The sequence below is a fragment of the Melospiza melodia genome, chromosome 6 (assembly GCF_035770615.1).
Source record: "Melospiza melodia melodia isolate bMelMel2 chromosome 6, bMelMel2.pri, whole genome shotgun sequence".
Classification (NCBI taxonomy): Eukaryota; Metazoa; Chordata; class Aves; order Passeriformes; family Passerellidae; genus Melospiza; species Melospiza melodia.
In genome coordinates, this window is record NC_086199.1 from 60,317,833 (window position 1) to 60,340,985 (window position 23,153).

Below are 23,153 nucleotides of genomic sequence, written 5' to 3' on the forward strand. Positions count from 1 at the left end.
ATAAATGCCAGCACTATAAACAGATGAAATAAAGTCTGTAGGAAGAGAGAGTTGGTATCATTTATTGCAGTAATAAAGACAACTGGAATAAGATACAGTTTTGCATGTATTCAACCACATTTGTATTTTTAGCTCACTAATAAGAACACCCCTGTTGAATTCCCCTGTGATGATTCAGGATCAATATGCTTTAAGATGATTTGAAAGATTGATGGATTTTCAAAACAGTCCTTTTCTTTTTACAGATTAAGAAGGACATATTTCCATTGCTCATATACTTTGCTATTTACTGGCAGACTCCAAGATATGAGACTGCCTAATCCAACCTCAGTTTAAGGGCAGTTACATCCCCCCTTATCTCCCCCAATGCTTTAAAATGTCCATTTTATCACACTGAAATCTTTAGCTCTAGAAAATAGTTCCCAGATAAATGTCTGCATGACAAACTACTCTTGTCCATCTCCATCTCTATGCCCATGCCTAAAAGTTATTAATAGGTACAGGGAGTGGATGTGCAAGATCAGACTGGAATGCTTTGTACTCCCATGGACTGTATCAGTCACACAATGCGTTGTTTCTCCAACTTGGGTTCAATGTGTGGGTTTTGATTTTTTTTTTCTGTTAGCTTTGGGTTTGTTGGGCTGTGGTGTTTGGGTTTTTTTTTTTTTTGTTTTTTTTTTGTGTTGTTTCTAAAAGAAAAAAAAAAGAAAAAAATTGTCTTTACCTCTCAAAAAAACCCCAAGAAGTTCATGTGATGTAGAGTTTCAATTGAAAATTAAAAAAGGTTATGGCAGATTTGTCACTTTTGGTGCCTGTGGGTAGAGCAGCTGGTCCCAGTGGAATAAAGGCAAGGATAAAGTCATCTTCTTCATGAACAACATGGCAACAAGGGATACTGCTACCAAAAGCAAAGCCTGCTCCAAGGCAGCTCCTTACAAACCACCAGGGTGAACATTTCAGGGGGAGGGAGCTGAGAGCACAGCACAGGCACTGCAGTCATGTGGCAGCAGCTGACAGGAGGGAAGGGATGCAGTGTTTGCAGTCCTCCAGCCCTGCTGCAGACCTCCTGAGGAAGTGCATGCTTCAGGTTAAGTCAGGTATTAGAGACACCCTCCAGCAGGCAGTGACCCAGCCAGCAGCACCTCGGGGAGAGGCAAATCCGCATCCTGTGGAAATGGCAGAAGACTGATTAATTTCATCCCATGCTCTTCCTTAGAAAAGATAGTAAGAGAAGGTGAGGAGCAAAATTTGTACCAATATACCGATATGTTTCTTCTTCCTTCTTTGGCAGAGGAAAGGAGGAGCAGATTCCACCACATGCCCACCCCTCCCCTGATCACAGATTTAGCAGAAGGGGGGAGAAGGGCTGTTCTGCAGAGCCTGTGCCTTTGAGGCAGCAGCAGGGCAAGAGTTCAGTTTTACGACTCTTGGCCCCAACACAATTTACCATTTACAAACTAATCCTCCTCTGCTGGAGAGCACAAGGCCTGCTAAAGCTCTCATGTCCACTTCTGTGATTCTCCATTGTCCACAGTGACAGGGAGAAGGCGAAGACCTAATCGGTGTGTAATTCAATCGCTGTCCAGGCTGTGTCACAGCACAATGCTCTGCTTGTAGTGCCACGGGCTGAGGCAGCCAGCTACTGTTATGCCCCACAGCAGGTGTGAAGAATGTCACTGGCTCTGACTGTGTGCTGCCCCTCTCTCCAGGTCCATTGCTGACACCCTGCTCACTCACCACTTAGAGGCTGTTTTTCCTACTGGCAGCAAGCTCATTGTCGGCTCTCTGGTGAAAGGGCACTCTCAGTATTTTTGACCCTGAACTGGGAATTCCTGCACAGCATAACATGGGCCTCATATAAAGTAAACGTCTTTGCTCTCCAGATCCCCTAAATAGGAAGGCCTGCTAACAAGCTCTTTACTTCCTTAGTCTTAATTCAGCAGTTAGTAAATTATGATCTACCACACCCAAATTGTTTCACTCCAATTTTCTTCATCACACAGGACACTGGGCATTACCACACATCCTTTAGGATGGTTTAAATCCTTGGTACCTAATTACATCTTAACCAGCAAAAGACAGATGCTTCAAAAAATTCCTACCTACATGTAGGTTGTTAAAAACCTCTGGAAACCAAATTAAATGTGCTGCCACACTTAAATATAGGGCCACTCTGAAAATGGCATTTGGTTTGGTTTTTAGCATGAATTCACTTCACCAAGATTTGAAAAGCTGCACTTTCATTCATCTTAAGCTCAAGGAAGCTGAGGAAGAGAAGTGCAGAGGAAGGAGGCAGGGGAGCAGCTGCCAGGTGATCAGGAGTGTGGGTATCAGCCAGCCATGCTATCAGGCAGGTAAGGAGACAGCACAGAACTATTGCTGGTACATCCACAGGAGCATCAGAGGATGTACCAGCAATAGTAGCTCCCCTGGCACAGAGCTACACCACACACTGCTAACAGTTGTGTTTCTTTCCACATGTAACAGTGACTTGTCAAAGGGATGCAAGAACAGAATGAACACAGAAACACCCTACTCCTAACACATCTCTTTCCTTAACAGCCTTGAGAATTTCATTGATGTAGAGTTTCTGGTACTATTTGTCCAGTTTCTTAATTTTCACATAGAAGCAAACCAAATAGCAGGAATACCTGATGGAAGAGCTACGTTGGGACAGAAATTGTACAGGCCTGTACAGCTGCAGATTTTCATCCAAAAGAATAAACAACCAAAGTCAGCTGCATAACCTTACCAACTCACAAAACAAATAAACCAAAAGGGAAACAACTTCCCTGCCACCACATAGGTAACTTTAAGTCAATATATTTGACTATCTAGACTATTTCTGTGCAACTGTACCCATGAATTAATGGTTGCCAATCTCACCTAATCCTGTAAAGGGATGAAATACTTTGTCACACTTGCAAATTCTGTGAAGGCAGTGAGCAGATGAAGAAAGATGATCCAGCTTCTTACCACTTGCTACAGAAAAGTTCATAATATTCATTATTCAAAATATGAATTGGACATCTGTATTTACGATGTTTAACAAGTCTTGCTTAGTGTGGAAGCCAAGCTGCTCATTTCACCCATACTCATCCACTGTCATCATCGACGGCTGATTTCCAAACATGGCCAGACACCAGTTTTCATGGCAGGGGTCATGAGACATTCTTGCATCCTGAATCAGGATTCAGCAATGCCATGTGCCAAGCCTTAGAAGCATGCAAAGCATTTACAACCGAGCACCTGCGGAAATCCCATTTCCTGACAAAGAGAGGCCTCTGATATTCATGTTTTCTCCTACTCTTAGGCTATGCTGTAATGAAATCTGGCCTGAATAATCCTTTTACAGCTGTACAAGGAAGTATCCTTGCTTAACATTTACCCCTCCTTACGGAGGTTCAGTGGAAACCTGGTTGAGCAATCAATGAAAATGTCTGAATGAAAAGTGTGGCTGATGGGATATGACAAAAATCACCCACAGGACAGGACACAAAGTGAGTCTATCAGAGGAAGTGGAAGGACTCTGGTAACTTCAATGAATACAGGTAAGAGGATGGGACTTGAGGAGTCACGTTAAACTTGCTGTTAATGCCAACAGTGACATATGCAGACACAACCAGAGAGTGCATGCTCCTGGAAAGGGAGGCCACGAGCACTGTTGCTAACAGCATGGGAATAATCTGAGAGTGCAGGACTGCATGGGAAACCACTGCTAGGTCAGTGACAAGAGTTGAAGGGGAATAAATTGAAGGAATGCTGTAAGGGACTTGAAAAGGGCTGTTTGTGACGCCAGTGAAGGAAATTACTTTGAACAGCTTATCCTGTGAGACTCCCTGCTCTGCAAGGTACTCCCCACTACCTCTTCTGTAGGTCTGGGTTAACCTTACTCAAAGCTGCCCTGATCTCTTCGAAGGTTGTGATTCCTTTACTCCAAAAAACCTGCATCCTTGTCCTGTCCCTGTCACTCTAATCATGCTGCTGCTTTATCTCTGACACAAATTATCTGTGCCCCGTGCTCAAACTCTGACCTCAAACTCCTGGCCATCACATCTCTATATACCCCCAGGTCATCCTCTCTGCCTCTATTTTCTGGCACTGTTCCCTGTAGCTGCTTCACACCCCAGATTATCTCTGCTTTTGTTTCCCTTCCTCTAGCAGTGTGAGTGTGAAGCCCAGGCTCTCACAGGTAGCAGGCCATTAGCCTGTGCGCTGTTCTATGCCCAATCTCACTTTTGCTGGGCCACTACTGGAGCTTTAAACCAGTGACTACAACCAACCCTGCTGGTCTTTAGTGGTCCCACAGTCTCTTTTTGGGAACCATAGTCCATCATGGTACTGGGCAAGCTCTGTGGATGCAGAGTGACAACCACTGTTCCCTATTTCCACACGGAAATGCTAGAACAACTTTTGCCTGCTGGGTATAAAACCCAGGTCTCCATGGCACACTCCCCTGTTCCTTGCTTGCTGCTGATCAGTCGTTCCTCTGGGTCCTCCAGGGACCTCCCCCTCTTCTTGGCCATGACAGTGTGCATTCAAACAGCTGCTCAGGCTGGATGAAGCACCTGCTCTGGGCAGCAGCAGCTGGAGTTCATTTTGGGTCCAAAGGACCGAGGCCAAGCAGGCTGACTGCATGTGCACTAATCCAGTATCATCACCAACTCCACCAACAACAGGTGCCCTTTGAAGAGGAAGGGAAAAACTATTTGGGGAGGAACCAGAGCTTTATAAAGGACATTATGGGCCAAGTCCTCAGCTGGTACATGCTCAGTTAAAGCATGTACCCTCTTGAAGTTATATGAGTAATGCTCACATACACAACCAGAAGCTTTGGCTCACTCTCAGTGCTGCTTCTCTTCTGTTGTTAGTTTTCCTAAGGATTTTTTACCTTCTCTCCTTGCTCTCCATAGCTCTTCCATCAATACAGAAATTTCCTGTCCCTTGCTTCAGACCAGACAGGTGAAATTCACAAGCTACATATCCCAGATTTCATCATCCTCCTGAGCACAGGTAACACAATCTTACCATGTGTCCTTCAGTCCTGCTTGAGTCCTGGGGCTGGGTCCAGATCATGAGCCTGCAGCAACAGCAACAAGGGCAATCCATTCTGGAGCAAATGAAACCAAACCCCATCAAGGTCCACAAAGAGAAGACTTTCAGCACAGGCATCCTAAGAATTGTCATGCATTTGCTCAAGCCAGGGGTCCCTGTAGGACAGAGCATAATTTCAATGTAGGATCTCTACAAATTATGCAGGAAGAGAAAACAAACAAACAAACAAACAAACCTGTCAGAAACTATTGGCCAAACTGTCTCCAAGGCAAGTTTTATTCTTACTTCATTTTCATTTTGCTGGAAATTTTTTTACCACCCAATATATATAAATCTCTTTTTAAAGTCCCTCTCAGTGTTCTGATAAACACCTGAACTAATGAAAGTCTCTATGTTTCCTTCTTTTCTGAGTCCTGCTATTCTGAGCTCCAGAGGCCAGTTCTGTAAATCTGGTCTCAATCATTGCAGTTACTCTTGTGCTTCTTTGGAGAACCTGGAAGCTCTCTGGAGCCTGAGAATGGAGCTGAATTCACAGATATGGCACTGCAGAGCATGGTTAAAAGCACTCTGATCCCACCACACGAGTAAAAGCAGGATTTCCAAATTCTTGTTGATGCACTATCAGAGGAAAACATGACCTTGCTGCAAGTTGCAGTCACAGCCATCATAACTTTGTATTCCAAAATTTATTTTCCTGAGCTATGCATCTTTTAATTCTTGACTTTTCAAGATTCAGATTTAAGCCACTTTTCTCTCGGACCAGGTCTCAGCTGGGTTATATTACAAAGAGAAGCAAAGTGATGAGACACAGTTGGTAGTGAGAACAGCACAGGCAGAAAAAACACTTTCCAATCCATAACAGTCCCTGACATCTCACCCACAAGTACAGACAAGTGTAACCTGCACTGCATTGGCTTGAACATTTAAACAAGTCTCCAAGAATTTCCCCTGATGAACACAACAGTACAGGTCAGACAATTCCTCACCAAGGATGGGACAGACAGAAAACACATGGGAACCTCCAGTGCTGGAAATGTATTCTCAGCTGCTGCAGACTCAGACTCATTCTCTTTAAGGCTTTACCACAGTTCCAAAGTTGGAAAACACCAGAACATGTACAAGCATACACATAAGGCAACCTTGCACACTTGTGCAGCAGTTTGGTCCACGTACATGCCTGAGGGAACCTCTCTGCACCCTTATACTGAGCAGTAGAGATACCTACACATTCCTGCCATTCCCAGGCAAAGCAGTAAAACACTGTAACATCTGACAGCACTGAGCTCTCCCTATCCCTCTGAATCCTTGCTGCCGCTTGCTGTCACTGCCCACATTTCACGCAGGCCAGCTGCACAGGATTTATTCAACCAGTTTTAGAGTATCAAAGCTAACTTTTTTTTTTTTGTCTTTGCCCCAGGCAGGCACTTGGTATGCAGGATTTAAATCAGAGAACAAAATGTTCTGTGAAATTTGTAAATACTCAGCCCAGTAAATTCTAAATTCTTAAAAAAAAAAAAAAGAAACTGGAGTGGTTTAAAAATCAAAAAGTGAAGCATTTCACTGCACCACTGTGGATAATAGTGCTAAAGATCAGAATAATGAACTTACCAAGATTACCAGTTAACGGTGCTGATTGCTTTAAGTGACAGGAGCCAAACATACTCTGAGTTCTACCTTTTAATTCCAGTGGAATCAGGAGAATGTTCAATTCAAAATTCAACAAATGCTCTGCAAAAAGACACTGAAATTGAAAAAAAACCAAATTGTTTGATCCTTGCAGATTAGCAGAGAAGACTTTGTCTGGTACATACTGCCCCAAACTTACTACAATCTACAATATCATAGTAAGGTTTAAAAATGCATTTAAAGCCATTAAAATGGAATTAGGCAGAAGACGATAGGCAAAGACAATACCCCAGGAAAATCACAACACTAAGATAATGAAGATGGTCTAAAAGAGATGCTTTGACCAAAAAGCAGCAATAAAGGGCCATTTGTGACTGAACTAGAAGAGAAATTACTTCATTGGAGTTTAACATTGCCTTTAAGGTCCATGATGTTTGACTGAAATTATCCACTTCTGCTTTGCCTGATTCACCATCACAGGTTCCATCCTATTCCAAAATTTAAAACAAATATATTGCCGATGAATGTTCACATTAAAATTTCAAATCTCTTTTTTCTCAAGCAGTTTCACCAAGACTTTGAAAGGATTCTTTTACAAAAATTATGATGTGTTATTTTTTGGTGATTACAAAAACCAAAAACATTTAGAATAATTTCCTCTTCACCTACAAACATTTGACACTCCTCTTACCACAACTGTGGCTTCAATTTCTTCTCTCTAAGGCCAAGTAGCAAATGGCATCAGTCAAACCAGTTAACTCCCAGGAGTCCCTATATTAAAGAATAAGGTGCTCCTGGTACTAGCAGGGACCCTATGAACATTGATTATCAGTAGCATACAGCAGCAAGATAATAAATGTTTTCTGGACCTTCATCCCTTGCCCACAGTTTACTTCTTCTTACCCAGATATTCTGAGTATCTACAAAGTGCACCTGCTCATGCAGACCTCAAAGAGGCCTGATGTCCCCTCAAGGGCCACCTGGAGCACTGGGTGCACCTCCTGAAGTTCACACTGCCTGGAAGGCAAAAAAGGCTCTGCCTTTTTCAACGTGTCAAGTCTTATTTTCTCATTTACCCAAAAGTACAAATTGTAACCCACAGCTGTGGAAAGGAAGTTAGACTAGAAAGGCAAGTACACAAAGTAGACAAATTATGACAGACTTTAGGCAGTTTGGCATTGCGCAACTCCCTTATGCAACACATTGCCTGGGGGAAGCCTCATGTTTTCAGAAATTCCTCAGAATCCCCTTAAATATCCTCCAGTGCTGAGGCCCTGTGCCTTCCACCTGCAATTTCTGACTGAACTTATGATATGCTATAGAGAGATTACATGGATGAGCCTTATGTTTGCTGGCCTATGTTTTTTTATAAATGTGACCTGAAATAACAATTGCAAAATCTCAGAGGCAGAAGAACCCTGCCAATTTATAGAAACTTATTCCTAAGCACAGCCTCTTTAGAAAAACCAAAGGGGTAGTATCAGCCAGTAGCACTGGAGTCCAGTTAAAACTCAAGTGTATTTATGAGAGCAGAAATGGAGATGGAAGAGCCAATGCTGCTGGCCAGGCTGGAGCTTCCTTAGCCAGGCTGCCAGTCCTCTGCAGCCACCAGACTGGGAGCACTGACTGCTCCTGGGCTCCAGCTCTTTCTGCTGCCTCTGCCCAGCCCCAGCCATGGCCTTTCTCAGTGCTGCCAGAGCCTGGGCTCCTACAGACATGGTGAGCTGGTAAGCTGAGTCAGGACATGAAATGATGCTGTGAATACAAGGAGAAAAGGCAATGGTGAACAACTCAGTGTAGGTGACTTATCAACGCTCAAAATTGCAGACAGAGTGGTAAGTGCTTAAGAGAAAATAGGGACACACAGCTTCTAGACATGAGTTAGCCAGTGGGCACAGCCCAGTTTGACCTGCAGCCCCACACATGTAGGCAGTCACACAAACACAGCCACGTGCAGCTGGGCTTGAGATGCTATGGGAAAGATGAAAGTGGGAAATGCTAACTGGGCTGGGGCACAACAACAGTCACAGCAAGAGCCTGTCAATGCACTTGAGATGCACTTACATCTTCTAGGCTTGACTGCAGAGCTACACACAGACCCCAAATCTCTTCTTAGCACAGAATTTTCCCACAGGTCCAGGGAAGGGAGAATGGAGCAAAGGGATAGGATGAGGCTGTCTGAGTACTGTGGCTGTGCAGCAGTGGGAGAGAGCTCCCAGGCAGAAAGAGAAGAAAGGAGGGGCACCTGGAGACCAGCAGGAGCGTGAGGGCAGGTGGTACTCATGCAGGATGTGCCCTGTACACCAAAGCCCCAGAGCAGCTCCCAAATGAGAAGCAACAGAGGCTGTCCATCTCCAAATTCTGCTCCTGGAAGGGTCCCATGGTAGAAGCAAACATTAACTACAGATAATATAACTTAAATACTGCAGAGAAAAAAAAATAGCATGGATTAGAAAACCCTCCTATATGTATTCTGTGACACAAGGTTTAAGATAAGCTTTGCTTGCATTTCAGAAACTCTTACAAGCTTGTCTCCTATGTTAGCTTTAGACACAGCAGAGATCTGCCTGTCAGCTGTGGGCACATTCTGTTTGAAGGACAGATTTCAATCACTGAACTTTCAAAGAATTCTATACATATCACAATGTTTTATGTTATCCAGCATTTGGAAAGTTCCTCGAGGAAGAACTTAATTGCCGAGGAAGAGAGGCAATGAGCCAACATCTCAATATCTGAGCCATGCAGACTTGTGCCTGGGAAGCCTATGGAAACAAAGTGTCTGAGATAAAAGTGACAACAGAATGAAAAATGTTGCAACTTTATCGAGCTACTGAAGCAAGGTTTGAAAAAACTCAAGGCAAAGACATGGCTGGTTCCAGTGATGAGAACATCCTCAAACACCTCATCTGACTTCAAACACTGCAATAATGGATGTTTGGCAAACACAAAAATCTCAGTGACAGGAAGGAATTTTTGGGACTCTAGAAAAGGAAAGCAAATGAAAACTAAGGTTTGGAGTACTTGAGGTGAGTGCCAAAAAAAGGCATTTAAAAATTATTTCCAAAATTAAAAAAGTTAATCCAAGTATTTTTCAAACAGAATTTCATTATGGTACCTCATTTTATTAAACTGAATATATGCAAAATACATGCAGATCTGGCACAGCATAGTAATTTTCAGTACTTATAAACCCAAAATACAGGCTTCTGTCTGTTTTGTTTGACAGCAACAAGAGATTGGCTTCAAAGAGACTAGGCTTTATTTTTGAGCAATCCCTCTCTTGTATCACTAAAACATGCTGATTTCAGAGCACCATAGCAAACTGGTGCTTTCCACTTGGTCAGTGACAAAGAGACAAAAAATATTTTCCAGAATGTCCATGCTGCAGTCTGGTCACAGCACTGTTGCCTCTCCAGGGCCATCTCATGTTTTGCTGATGACCACTTTCAGTAAAAGTCAGTTAAAAGAGGTTATTTTGCTATGCTTACTTAAGTAGTACCAACCCAAATTTCAGGCTTCTTTTTTAGCTTTATGAGTCATACAGTGCAAAAAGGCAACAAAACAACTCAGAAATCTTGCTGGCTCTTCCTCTGTGGATAAATGAAGTAAAAAAGAGAAAAAAGTAGTGAGATGAAGCACCTGTTGAGACTAAAAAAGTGTAAGAAAAATGGTTAAGGGACTTCAAGTCCAATAAAAGCAATCATGAATTCATGGGTGTTCATATGAATCATTCCTAATTTCCTGCCAGAGAGCTTTGGTTTCACCTAATTACAAAACAAAATGATGAATGAAGAAGGCCAATTCACAAGCATACATATTGTACATTTATTTGTTTTTTACTTTTTCCTCACACAGCCCTCTGTTTTCATCATGGCTATTGATAGGCACTGAATGAGAGAAAACTCTGGCAGCATTAGACAGACTATTTGCAAAGCACATGAAAAACCCATCACAGCTAGAAAGAAGCAAACAGATGGTAGCTGGAGAGAAGCAACAGCCACAACTCTTACTACCTGTGGTGAAAGAATAAACAGTACCAACTCCAGATCACAAAGTGCAGCCAAAAGAATCTAGCTTTAAATGAGAGATTTAGGGTAGAAAATGGTCAGATACAACTAAATATTTGCAAAGCCCACTGACACAAACAATTATTTCTACTGAACTCTGCCAAAGAATAAATAGGAAAAAGAGTGGGGAGGAGCAGAGAAGGTATAGATTTATGTGTAAGAGAGCTTATATTGATGGAATTTTAATTGTAGTTCTGTATACCACACTGGGGTGTTTTGGCTTCCCCCTCTGCCATATACTTTCAACACACTTTAAAATATGTTGCACCATATTCATGCCAAATCATAAAAATGAAAAGATACCTTTCATCAAGGCACATGCCTAATCAACCCTTTGATGATCCTTGTAGGTCCCTTCCAGCTCAGACTATTCTGTGATTGTGAGCTGAAAAGTCATAACTAAGAAACTGAACAAAGTGCCAGCTCCCAGGAATGCTGCATTTCCTGAGGTCACAAGCTTTTGGAGCAGATGATACCTTCCCTAGTCCAGATACAAATAGCATACCTCATGTTATGTAGCAAGAATGCCGATATTACTTTGTCATGGAATTTTTCCATAATACAATTGATAACCATGCAAATGGTGTGTGTTTCCTTTAGTTCTATGTAGCACAAAGCAAAATAAACTGAATGGTGTTCTTATAAAATGAACACATGGAGTATAAAGAATTTTACAGTCAGTTTTCAGATCAGTTCCATGCATCACAGATGGCCTTTAGAACTGCCCTTGTCTCTTAGCTGTCCATCACTGAAATGGGATAACTTAATAATGTTTTCCAAGGCTCCAAAGCCCATTAACACAGAGACAAACCTCTATGAGATGATATGCTCAGAAATTATCATAATAAATGCCCAATTAACTAAATACAACTACGAACTTTTCCATGGGGACACTGGCTAACTTGCTTGTTATTGTTATTTCACACTTCAAGTTATTTCAAGAAAGGAGGCCATAAAGTAATGATTTAGGTTGAGATGTCAATGCATACACACATAGAGGCACCACACTTGCTCCTCTTCCTCCTCCTCTGAGGGAATCAAGGGATTATTCTGGAATAATAAAACAAAAGCAACTACTTTACAGGCCAACTACTTTACAGGCTAAAACAAGGACAGCTGGAATGGAAGGAGCTAAAAGGTAGCTGATAGAGGTATATCCTTCCAGCAAAAGTCCCTAGTGCTACAGTGAAGAAGAGGATGCCTACTGAGAACTTCAGAATAAGGTCATACATTGCTCATTTAATGACTTTGGGTACTTATTTTAGGCTTGCAAACATTACAGTTATTACTCACATGAAATTTTACCCAAATGCTTAAATGCTGTTAGATTTTTAAAGTGAAACTCCTAATTTAACTACAACGTGAAGGATCAGAACTAAAAAAATGGATAATTAGGATAATTACAGCAAACAAAGAGGACTGAATAGCATATGAGATGGAGGCAGTGAACAAGGATTATCTAAGTTTCTCATGAGCAATGTTCTCATATCTCTACATGACTACTGTCAGATGATGCATGCTGGGCTCTAGGCAGTCAGATCCAATAACAATTAAAACAGGCAATGGAAAACGATTCTGCCCTTAGCATCCTGGGCTGGTGGGGGAGTGGTTTGCTACAAAAATATTCCACAAAACAGTGCATAACATCGAGCTTACTAAACAAAGTCACTGAAGAGAAAATTATTGATTTCGAAGGGTGTTGAGATTACTCATATTTCCTCTCCACTGGTCAGAATCTATTAAAGGTAAAGAAATGTTCAAGAAATGCCGAGCTCCATCCACGTGGTAAAACGGTTGAAAAAATCAGTAACGTGTATTTGAAGTTACTGTACAAGCTGAGGGTTACTGGTTACTAAAATACTGGAGATAGTTTAACAAGCATAGGTAGGACCAGTTCAGCATCAATATTTTTAGCACTAAACCAAAAAACCTAAAGAATTTACCCTGTAGCCAAGAGATACACACACATTGCTAAATGTCCAGGACTTCTCAGAGCTCACTCCCTCCCATAAGGGAGGTGAGAACATGCCTCTGCCTGCATGTTGTCACCAGCCACTCTAGCCTCAGCCCAGCCTGGCCACAATCTCAGATGCTGCTGCTGGAACCAGAGGTACTGGAAAAGGGCTCAGCTCTTACATTAGAAGAGTTTTATCCATGGTTTTTCTATCCCATATAGACATTGGATTAGAGACAGGAAGCAAAGGAGAGCCAGCAGGTTACACTCTGCAGCTCTCTGCACAGCTCTGATGTCAAAGAAAATGAGAGGTAGCAGCTGGGACTTTGCCAAGAACCAAACTGAGGGAGCTACAGCATCCTGATCTGCTGGTGCCCTGACCATGTGTGTGCAACACAGCACAGCTTCTGTCCCTTGGATATGGGTGTGCAACACAGCACAGCTTCTGTCCCTTGGACATGCTCTGCACCACAGCACACATAACTGCACATTGAGCTGTTGGCTTACTGCCTGCCTAGGAGAGGCAAGCAACAAGTATGTGCATTTCCTAAGTTCTGCTTCTGATTGTCTTCCCTGCTTTCTTCTATTATCCTACTTATATAGGAAATACTTTCACTTCAGTTGTGTTGCTCTGTTTGGAAAGAAAATGAAGACATGTCAAACACACAAGTTTATGTTTTCCTTTTATGTTTGTAGGACCATCTTGGGATATCCCAAACCTGTGACACATGTACATATGTAATCATAAACCACTGAAGAGAAAGTACATACTGGAATGTTTTATTAAGAACATTATTAATAAAGAAGACTTTTCCTCAAGTCAATCATAGTCAGATTCAATGCTTTAAAACCACTTCTTCAGCACAAGTGTGCGGTACGACTTCAAGCAGAGGCCAAGTTAACACATCTACTTAACTGTTAAGGTAAATCTTTTATGTCAGTGATTCATTATTCACGCTGTTTGCGGGCACCCGCGGGCTCTCCGTGCTGTTCGGAGCTGTCTGCGCTCCCGGCGCGCCTGCCCAGGGCCCTGCACACACGGCAGTCCCCGCCGGCCCCCCCGCATCCGCACACCCACATCCTCTCCTCCTCCTCCTCCTCGCTGGGCGGGCGGGCGGCGCGCAAGGTGTGTCCCAGGTGCCCGCCTATATCAGGCGGCACGGCGGCGGCGCAGCGGCGGCCCCATGGCGGCGCCGGCCATGGCCGAGCCGCGCTCCAAGCGGCCGCGGGTGACGCTGCCCGCCTGCCCCGCGCACCGCCCGCTGCCCGGCAGCCGCGTCCGCCACGGCTTCCCGCCCGCCGTGGAGGAGGCGCTCTGCGGCCTCACCGGCGCCCAGCTGGAGCTGCACTACTGCCTGCAGGCGCTGGTAAGGCGGCGGGCCGCGCACGGCCGCGGGAGGGCACGGCGGGCTGCGTGTGCCCCTCTCCCACCGGCCGAGGGGAGAGCAGGTGCCGGAGCCCGGCTGAGGAGGGTTTAGAGGCGGGCAGGGACAGCACAGCGGTGCCTGTGTCCTGACCCAGGGGTTTGGAGGCTCTCCGGGCTGCCCGGCCCGCCGGCGGCAGCGCTCCTGCCGAAGCCGCGCCCGCACGGCCACGGAACAACGAGGAGGGTCCGTAACGCGCGGGCTGTGAAACAAACGAGCGCGCTTGTGTTTTGGGTAATTCACAGAGGGCCTTTTGCCCGGGGAAAAGGGACAGAAACCGGGGATGCTAACAGCTTTGGAGTATATTTGAGTGGGTTTTTCTCCAAACTTTTGTGAATAGTTGTGTGTGGTTAACAATTGTCTGTGAACATCGTGGATGGCTTAGGGTTTCTTGCTCCACAGGAATGAACTTTGGACATGAAATCATAAAAGGTATCACTGATACCATGTCAAATTCATGCAAGAATTCTATCTGGCTACATATCAAGTGTTAATGCAAACATATAACTTAACAGAGACATTAAAATTAAAAAGTCAAAATTATCAATGCCGTAACTTCTGATGGCAAGCATCCACGGAGAAGCAACACAAACTATATTCAGTATATCCCCAAGATCTTTCAATTGAGTTTGGTATCGAGTTAAAGTTCAATGAAAATTTAAGTATACAGTAAAACCTGTTAAACCTATGTAAGAAAAAAGTTGTAGTGATTGGCAGCTGGATGGGATGGAGAAAGCTCAGAAATTGACTGTGGATAAATCAAACCTAGAAATGTGAACGTCCTAAATAGTGAATTACCGACACAAAAGATTTACCTTAACAGTTAGGCAGATGTGTTAACTTGAGCTTCACTTCAGGTTGTGCTTCACACTTTCACTGAGGAACTGCTTATAAAACATTCAATCTTGGCTGTGCTGTCAACAGAAACAGGAATGAGTGACTTGAGGAAAAGGTTTCTGCAAATAAAGCAATGAATGTTCTTAATAAAACATTCCAGTATGTGCTTTCTCCTCAATGGTTTATGGTTGCATGCGTCTATATGTGTCACAGGTTTAGGTTATCCCAAGAAGGCCCTGAAAATATAAGAGAAAAACATAAACTTGTGTGTCTAACATGTCTTCATTTTCTTTCTGAACAGAGGTGAAATGAAAGTATTTCCTATTTCAGCAGGGTAGTAGAGGAAAGCAGAGAAGACAATCAGAAGCAGAACTTAGGAAATGCACATACTTGTTGCTTGCCCCTCCTAGGCAGGCAGTAAGCCAACAGCTCAATGTGCAGTTATGTGTGCTGTGGTGCAGAGCATGTCCAAGGGACAGAAGCTGTGCTGTGCTGCACACCCATATCCAAGGGACAGAAGCTGAGCTGTGTTGCACACACATGTCCAAGAGACAGAAGCTGTGCTGTGCTGCACACCCATGCCCAAGGGACAGAAGCTGTGCTGTGTTGCGCACACACAGTCAGGGCACCAGCAGATCAGGATGCTGTAGCTCCCTCAGTTTGGTTCTTGGCATAGTCCCAGCTGCTGCCTCTCATTCTCCTCACCATCAGAGCTGTGCAGAACCAGTGTTCCAACCAGTGTAACCTGCTGGCTCTCCTTTGCTACCTCCCTGTAATACTTCTCTTTACAAGACACCCATACCATGGATAAAATATTCTAAATATAAGAGCTATTAGATCTGTTAGCATGGTTAAATATGGCAGTGGTTTAAGTTGTTACTTTCTCATACAGAACAAGGCTAGCAGATGATTTAGGGTTGTAATATTTCTGAAATTAAGGAATGGCCTGGGTTAGAGAGAACCTTAAAGATCATCAGGTTGCAAACCCCCTGCCATGTGCAGGGACACCTTTGCCAAGACCAGCCTGCTCAGGGCCAGCTTCTCTGCGCAACCTGTTCTGGTGTCTCACCATCCTCACAGTAAAGAGTTTTTTCCAAATACCTAATGCAAACCTGCTCTTTCAGTTTTAAGCCATTCCCCCTTGTCCTGTCACTGCATGCTCTTATAAAAATTCCCTCTCCATCTTTCTTGTAGTCTCCCTTCAGATACCAGAAGGACATAATTAGGTCACCAGAGCTTTCTCTTTTCCAGGCTGAACAAACCCAATTCTCTCAGCCTTTCCTCACAAGAGAGGTGCTCCATCCCTCTGATAACTTTGTTTCCCTCCTCTGGACTCACTCCAACAGATTTATGTTCTTCCTGAGATGCCTTCCCAGGCAGGAGTTACATATTGTATTGAAGGTGTATAGTTCAGTAGCAGTATCCATTAGTTTGGAATACCATTGTCCATAATAAAACTGAGAAACAGATCTAAAGTTGTGCTTGTATTTGCCTCATCTTTCTCATACCTTTGAAAGCTAACTTTTGACTGGAATGCAGGCCTGCAAGGATAAATTTTATATTCCCCATTCTGGCAGTATGTTTAAAAAACAAAACAAAACCCTTCCCCAGAACACAATTACAAAACAGACACATGCTAACCACTCATAAATAAAATATTCTGAAGATCTCTTAACTGCTACTGCAAGAGCAACATCATTACTACAGTTGCCTGACCAATATTAAAGGATAGAAGGAGTTCTAGTAGAAGTATAGATTTTTCATTTCATACTCTAACTACTCACTTCATTTATTGCAGAAGTCAGATCAAGGTCTCCAAAGTGATTGTGCTTTGTAAACAAAATATCTTCCGTTGGAAGGATCTCCCAAGTTCTGTTAAAGCCACATTCTGCTGCAGGTGAGTCCCATATCTGGCAGATCTTAACACTCTTGTTTTGTGTCCTTAGGGTGAATATTTTGATCAGTCACATGTGGCTCTACCAAATATTTCGAAGTTCTTCCTGCATCAAGCTCTGGAAGAGAGAGAAGCTGCAGAGGCACTGATGAAGTATCAGCAGGAAAGAGGAGGCCATTACTGCTCTAAAACCATACAGGTGGGTAGTAGTCAACAAATTTTCAAGCAGCTATGATCCATTTAACTTAGTGAATTATATTGTTGGTAATTCAGATCTCTGCATTCACCCACTATTAGATTTCCAGTTATAATTTATTTGGCATACTTGTGTACATGGTTTTGTTCTTGATTGTGATGCCTAGAAACTATCACACATACTGTCCTAACTCTATGGGGTTGCTTTCCAGCCCAAAAGAATATGAACAGTTTTCCCCTTTCCTTTTACTCAGCTGGACTGCTGTTTCCAGTATGCTGTAATAGATTATGACCCCTTAAATTGTGCTGAAACAGCCCACTTGTCTCCTTCACACTGAACCTAAGTGGAAGCTTAGACATGACTAACACTTAAAAAGAGTGGTAAGGAAGGAGAAACATCCAGCCTGGGGCAGTAATTAATTTCCTAAATTAGAGCTCATAACAGAATTTGAACTGTCGAAGATCTAACTTGGGCTTGCAAAGGTACAAAGGAATAACTCAAATGTTTTCAGGAAAAAAATAACCCACCTCATTTGTTTAAGACCAAGAGGCTGCTTCTCCTCTACCAAATTAGTTAATGCAGAATGCTCCTCTTTTGTCCATCATAGCAGTTAAGCTGTAGAAAGTAAAAAGACTATTGTTGAAATCTTTTTTAACATTCAGTTTGCATCAAGGATGAGCTTAGGACTTCCAGTACCTAAAGGGGGGCTACAGGAAAGAGGGAGAAGGACTCTCTCAGTGTTGAGGGATAACAATTTTTAACTGAAAGAAGGCAGATATTTAGGCTAGATATTAGGAAGTCCCTCTTCACTGTGAGGGTGGTAACACACCAGAAAAATTTGCCCAAAGTAGTAGAGAATGCCCCATTCCTGGGAGTGTTCAAGGCAAGGTTGGATGGGCCTTTGAGCAGCCTGGTCTAGTGGAATATAGCAAAGGGTTGGGACAAGATGATTTTAAGGTCCCTTCCAACCCCAACCATTCTGTGACTGGATTTCCTGGTGTAAGAACCCTCTTCAGGCATAGCTGCTGCTATGTAATTCTGTTCCTTGAAGAAGTTCTTGGATTCTGCCACTTGTGTTTAAAGCCTGCAAAAAACAATAGATGTACCAAAGTGGAAGCAATTGTTGCAAAATCCTAGTACAACTTTTATAGAGCACCAGGTTAAGTTGCAGGAATCCACTGCTGAATACAGATACATGAGTTGTTCTTTTGAGTAAATACAATTCTGTCTTTGTTTTCAGAAACCAAACTGTGATTATGCAGTCGGTCTGATGAAAGCCCTGGAACTAGCAATGGTACAATGGAAAACTATGCTACGATATTTTGAAGAGCTTTATGCCCTGAGTGTTGAAAATGCAGACCCTCATAGTGCAAGCACTATCAAGAAACAATTTATTGGGCCCAAAATCCAGAAGATCAAGCTGATGGGAGATCTGCTGACCAATGCTCGCAGGCTTGACTGTTCCCAGGATGGCAGAAATAGTCTTGGGGACTATTTTATGGACCGGCTGCAGAAAGAGTTCAGGACCAGCATAGAGCCAGAGTCCAGTGATCACTGCAGCCCCTGCCCACCTCTCCAGCAGTGCACAGGAGCTGCAGAAGGTCTGAAGCGACCCCAGAGAGAATGCTCCCAGCACAGAAATGGCATAGGGCCAATATATGCAACCATACACTGCACCACCATGCTGCCACAGTGTAACGATGGCACAGCAGCAAAGGTGAAGCAGGGCAGGGAGGGCCTTTAATGCCCAGGCTGCTGCAGCTGCAGGGCAGCTCCTCAGACAAACCTGTGCTGAGGGTGGAGATGGGACCAAAACTCTGGAGACACAATGCTCTGTCCCTCCTCCTGCTTTCCACCCCATCCCCTCATCCTGTGCAGAGTCACAGCTCAAAATCTAGCCCGTACCACTATTTGCTTTAAATGATAGCAAGGTCGCCAGCTAGATTGTCACATTTATCTATGCAATTCTTCCTAGAAGCCAAAAGTTCTTAAGATTTTTCTTTCCCTAAATGATTAATAGGATCAGTTAGTGCAAAATATTTTAAGAAGATATATATAAATTTTATTAAAACAAGTAAAAGAGAAATCACTGCACCTTTAGTGCAAGGAAACTTTTACATGGCAGAAAATCCAAATATTTAGTTTTATATTACTGAATATATAAATAGTTAGTTTTATATTACTGAATATTTTACTATTCAGTATTTTAAATTACTAACAGGTATGGTAAAATAATGAACTTTTTAAAAAGACTCATTCAAAAACAATGTGGGTTTTGTCTTATTTCTATCATAGTAGCCATTTAAATAAGTAGACTAATGCATTTACTGATCAGCTGTTTCTAGTGGTATACTTCAGGATGAAGGATGCAAACATTTCCTCAACAGTGGGAATAAGAAAATGTGCTGATTTCTTTGCAGTTATTGCCTAGTTGGCTTTTCTCATCCTCAGAAAGCAGATGAGAGAGAAAGTAGGAGTTCTCATTAGATGGGAACTTTAGAGGTTCTAAGGCATATTTTGCAAGTGTCACCAAAGAGAGTAGCTCCTTGTCCAGACTTAACATAGGATGATTGCTTTAATTATAATACAGAGCCCTATCTTAGCTAGCTACTAAAGGCATTACTGTGGCACTCCTGCTACTTCTTATATTCCCTATTTGGTCCCAAGTAGGGGCATGAGATCCTAGTGAAAAAACAGCACACTTAACTAGAATTGCATCAGAGAGAATGGCCACTCATTAGTTTTGCCTTTCAATTAGGGCAGTGTTAGCCAGCTTGGTTCAAGTGCAGAGGTGTCCAAATTCCTCTCATTAGTCCCCTACCAGAGTGCCTCATTCTGTCCCCTGGCTCCCAAGGTCACCCAGGAAGAGCAATTGGCTAGATCAGCTGCCTGCAGTTAGGGATTTTTTATCATTGTATACATCTTTTATGCAGTTGGGATTTGAGTCATTGGAAGATTGCCTCACACTTTTGTATAATGCTTTGGCTGAGATTCCTGTTTTGCTTGAAAATAAATGCAGTTCCATGTCTGTATCTCCAGTGTTCCTCAATTCACCACCCAGGCATGCTGGTATTCTTCTCCAAGAGATTTTGCATATGTATACAAAACTGTGCCAGTATTTTTCTGCCTCTGAGGAAGTTGTGCATGATGGGAGCACAGAATGAAAATAAATGCCAGAAAACTGCATTATTCTAAAGCACTTCATAATGAAACATTTTTAGTAAACTCTGATACAGCTACAGTTAAGTAGCAATTTCTGCAAAGCTCACCTTCTGTTGGTGTTGTAACATGGGACAGAAAATTTCAATGCAAATGTTTTCCCAGTCTTTTCTGTGACTGTGGTTCAACTTTGGGGTGGGGATGGGGAACACAAGCACTTTTAAAACAACCTCTGTATTCATTTATAAAAATACTGCCATGTGCCACAGCAATAGCTCAAAGCACTTTTAGAATCATGCTAGATTTGCCTGTGTTGAGATTGCTGCTCTCTAATACAGCAGGAGTCTAAAATATATTTCCATCTGGGCTAGATTCCATCACCCATCCTCATGCTGAGCATACCTTATTCAACAATTAGTTCCAGTGACTGCAACTCAACATGAATAAGAGCAATGGAATCCTTCCCCCTCAGTATTAAAATACAGCCCACTAAAGTGTGACCAGAGCAAAGCTACTAACTGAATTCTAAACTAGTGCTGTATAAAACTACTCCATGTACTACTAGTAATGTTTGACCTACTTGTACAACAACCTTCACCTTTTAAAAGGTGATGACCTGAAACATAGTTACAGCTTCCTCGATGGTTTAGAGCATTTAACAAAGTCCAACATAACAAAGCACCCAACTTTTACATTTTTCAGAGCCAGACTTACTTGCCTCTAATTTTTCCATGAAGTAGTGCCATGTCTGTTTCTCAGACTTCTCATGTTCATCTTCTAACCAAATGTATCCACACACTCTAAGAATTTAAGTCTTTTTCTCTCCCTTTTCCTTTGCCAGAACATGTTCTGAGCCCTCTGCCTCTAAAGACAGTTCTGTTAATTCCAGATAAACTCACAATCAGCTGTTTCCCCAGCCTCTATCCTCTGAAAAAGAAAAGAGAAATCAATCCGTTACTGTAGATAATAAGCTCTTCTTGTCCCCATGCTTCTGCTGAGAGGGCACACACACTTGTGAGTATGGTCTCAGATTTAACAATACCTGTCAGGTGTACATACGATGAGTCTATCCATGTTTCTCAGTGTAGGAAGTACAATCTGCTTCTGCCTTCCCAGCTTACTTTACAATCACATCCTGAAAAACAATGTATCAAAGATGAATGTAGAATATGTTAAGGGCAACAGCTGTTATAGAAACTTTGCAAATTATCTTTTTCTGCTGAATGCTTGTTGAGCCACACTCCCTGCATCTGTATTTCCAAAGCAGTGCCCAAACAATCCAATCACACAACCTGGGACAGCTCTGGATAGCTAGTGTAGCACCAGTACCCTAAATATAGTATCCAAACCAGAAGCTCAGAAGAGACCTATCTTAACTGAAATATGAGTTACAGCCCCAGAGGTTTTCAAAGAGGTTTAACAATAGAATCCTTGTAAAAGCTTGCCATAAGCACCACCTGTGGTTGCCTGCTCTCAATGTCCTTAAAAGTTTCCAAGTGGAGATTATTCTGTCCCTCATCCTCTCCACTATGGCCACACAAAACCCAGAAGAGCATTCTCAGGGTTTGTTCTTTGCAAGGACATTTTTTCAGGCCTCATTGTAGATGGCAACATCTTTCTGGATAAACCTGTCTTTGGGAATGAGACTGGAAAGTGTATGTTAGTGGTGGCACCAGCAGGGAATCACAGATTCAGAATTGTTAGGATTGGATGGGACATCTGGAGATCAGCATGTCCAAACCCAAAGAAGTGTCCTCAAGGGCACCTTCACTGGAAGACTGCTGTGTGGAATTTACTCTGTAGTCATAGCCTTCTCCTGACCTTTTCACTTGGAGGAATTAATGCACTTGAGCCCACATTCATGGGCAATTATTGGCAAACTCCCTGTAGTACTTGTCCAAGCCCCACTGTTTGTTACTGCTTTGCCCAAGCTAACCCCTACTCACTCATGTCCATGAATGTCTTTTCCTGGGGTCACATATAAGCTACAAACACACAGAGGCAAAAAAGGCTACAATACCGACTAAATATTAGGTAAAATTACCTTTTTCCAAAAATTAAGCCAATGGTCTGAAGATAGTTTAAGTGTCTTGAGTGGGTTACACTGCCAGCACAAAGCCTTGATATCCCATTTTACATGTTCAGTTGTTATAGCACAAAACTCTTTCTCATTTAAATTTATTTTACGTTATTGTGTACCTTGCACTATTTTGAATACAAATTATTTTACTTTGTTAGCTGTTCAATAAAGATTTAAAATCAACTATCTTTATTCCTTCTGGATCAAAGAACATCTGTAATAACATTGAAGTGTCTCCACAAATTTGCCAGACACAGCTGGGAGATACATTTCTAAATGTGTAGGGATGATCAGTAGCTGATCTCCCTCCTTGGGACATATTGCTTTTCAGCATTGGGTACACTGAAAGAATGAATTTCTACATATAGTTTTATCTTTAAATAAAACTTATCTTTTAGATAGTGACAGAATGCAACTCACAGTTCTCATCTTGGTCTGTACTCAAAGATATTTAGGTAAGTAGAAAATGGGGAGTGCAGATTAGGAATTTTTTGCCAAAAAATTTTACCAAAAAACAAATCGTGTAACAACAAAAGAAGCCATCATCATGGCAGCCCATCTGAGAAGTCACAGGGACTGGGAATTGATAATTGATGGATGTTTTTACCTTTTGCGATTCTGTCAGTCAGCCCCTTGTCCCACTGAAGACAGAGCTTTGCTGCTCATTTTGAACAAGCTGAAATTTCGCCAACATTTATAACTGCAGAACAGAAATTATTTTTAGCTTGTGGGACTTTAAATATATGCACTACTCTTTTAATCATAAAGTCAGTGAAATCACACAGCTGAATTGCTGAATTCCACTGAGAAGAACCTAATTTCCCATCTCAAATGATACTCAAAAAAAACTAGAGTAAAAAC

The 23,153-nt window shown here is 42.5% G+C and overlaps 1 protein-coding gene and 1 long non-coding RNA gene across 2 annotated transcripts; one reads left to right on the top strand and one right to left on the bottom strand.

The window, feature by feature from the left end:
* Positions 1-34: 34 nt before the first annotated feature.
* Positions 35-16,911, bottom strand: LOC134419419 (uncharacterized). The gene is made up of 5 exons (XR_010028038.1): positions 16,748-16,911; positions 8,746-9,048; positions 6,664-6,796; positions 5,029-5,210; positions 35-1,166 (listed from the first exon to the last, which is right to left on the bottom strand). It is a non-coding gene; the product is annotated as an uncharacterized LOC134419419 (long non-coding RNA).
* LOC134419418 (ferritin light chain-like) lies at positions 13,902-22,475 on the top strand. The gene is made up of 3 exons (XM_063158572.1): positions 13,902-14,069; positions 16,910-17,056; positions 18,294-22,475. Exons 1-3 carry the CDS (start codon positions 13,902-13,904, stop codon positions 18,795-18,797), a joined length of 819 nt encoding a protein of 272 aa, XP_063014642.1. The 3' UTR covers positions 18,798-22,475.
* Positions 22,476-23,153: the final 678 nt, after the last annotated feature.